The following is a 1,595-nucleotide window of genomic DNA, read 5'->3' on the forward strand; positions in this document are numbered from 1 at the left end:
GTGTGTCAAGCCTATTTCACTATCCTGGAGTGTTTTTCGCGTTTAACCGATTGCGTTTACGCACCAGTTTGCGTATAACTTTCCAGAAAGCGATTTAGAGCTTGAAATCGAATCGAATCAAATCGTAAAATCACCAAACACCTAAAACACATATAGTAACAACAAAACACATTGTTTTATTAATAATTGACTTTGTTTTGCATTGTTCATCGATTAAAGAGCATAGTTGTCACAGTTGTCGTCTCCAAAGGATGCCCAGTTTGCACACGAGCGCTGCTTGATGTCCTTAATTTTATTAGAGTCGAGATCAAAAAGAGCAGCTTTACATTCTGCATAAACCCAAGATTCCTCTTCAGCTAGATCCCTATTTTCCAGAATTGCATCTAAAGAAAATAATTCAGAGCAAAGATTATCTTTCAACTCTTCATCCCAGGCTTTGGATTCCGAGAACCACACTTTTAATGCTTGCTTTAAAAACTTCAGCTTGTTTGACAAGTTTAGATCCGCCACACCACCTCCAATAAAAGAATCGCAAGCCGACTTGACTACCTCCCCGAAACCATCCTTGTCTAGGCAGGAGTTGAAAAATCTGAAGGGTTTTGGCCCGAAGTCTATCGGATTGATTGCTAAAATTAAAGGCGAATGACCCGATAGGTAACGAGGAAGGGCCAGCAGACAAGCATCCGACCAATCCTCCAAGAACCTGTGACAAACAAGGAAGCGGTCAATTTTGTTATGTTTAGGGTTCGAGCCATTAACTTTGTAGAAGGTGAACTTTCTTCCTTTCATAGGAAATTCATAAAGGTCAGCCGAATGGATGAAGTCATTAAAAACAATTGCCTCCGCTTGATAAAAACCAGAGTTTTTTCGATCATCGAACGACCGCACAACGTTAAAATCTCCAAAGAAGATCCAGTATCCTTGATTCGTGCCACGGATGTTTACCGGTTTCTGCCAAAGGTCTCTTTTGGCCAAGTTGCCCTGGGTGGCATATACGTTGACGATGTGAAAAGGAGTAGAGTGACCGATGACATTCTCGGAAACCAAGAGAAAATTACGATCTTTTGAGACAGCAGTCTTTGTGAACAATGTAGGATCCCACATGCTAAGAATCCCACCTGACCTTCCGGTAGAATTCACACATTAAAATTCGAAAAACCCCTTACCCTAGAAGTCCCGAAAGTTAACTCCAGAAAAACTAGAAAGTTGGGTTTCTTGAAACCCCATGAAGTTGATCTTGTGTTTTGGAACAATGTCTCGGACACAAACCGCTTTCCTAGAGTCTCCCAGGCCCCTTATGTTTAAGCTGAGATAATTCATAGAGACAGGATTTTCGACACCTCCCCTTTGATAAATTCCTCAGCGATTGAGTCCGAGTTCTCGAAATCGATCCCAACCGCATCTCCCACCTCAATGGTGTTGATGGTTTCCATCTGAACATCACCCCCATCTAAGCGTTCTAGCAGCTCCTGACCCGCATCTAGAGAGCCAATCTGATTACACTTGATCGTTGAATCGGCCCTTCCTTGAGGGGTAGGAGGCAAAGAGAAATCCCATGGTTCGTCGGAGCAGGTCGCCCATTCCTTAGATTTTTT

General features: G+C 42.6%; 1 protein-coding gene across 1 annotated transcript; it reads right to left on the reverse strand.

Moving 5' to 3' along the window:
• Positions 1–213: 213 nt before the first annotated feature.
• LOC110943242 lies at positions 214–1,104 on the reverse strand. Its single transcript, XM_022184994.1, has one exon. The coding sequence runs from the start codon at positions 1,102–1,104 to the stop codon at positions 214–216; it is 891 nt and encodes a 296-aa protein (XP_022040686.1).
• Positions 1,105–1,595: the final 491 nt, after the last annotated feature.

This window comes from Helianthus annuus, chromosome 8 (assembly GCF_002127325.2).
Source record: "Helianthus annuus cultivar XRQ/B chromosome 8, HanXRQr2.0-SUNRISE, whole genome shotgun sequence".
NCBI classification, from domain to species: domain Eukaryota; kingdom Viridiplantae; phylum Streptophyta; class Magnoliopsida; order Asterales; family Asteraceae; genus Helianthus; species Helianthus annuus.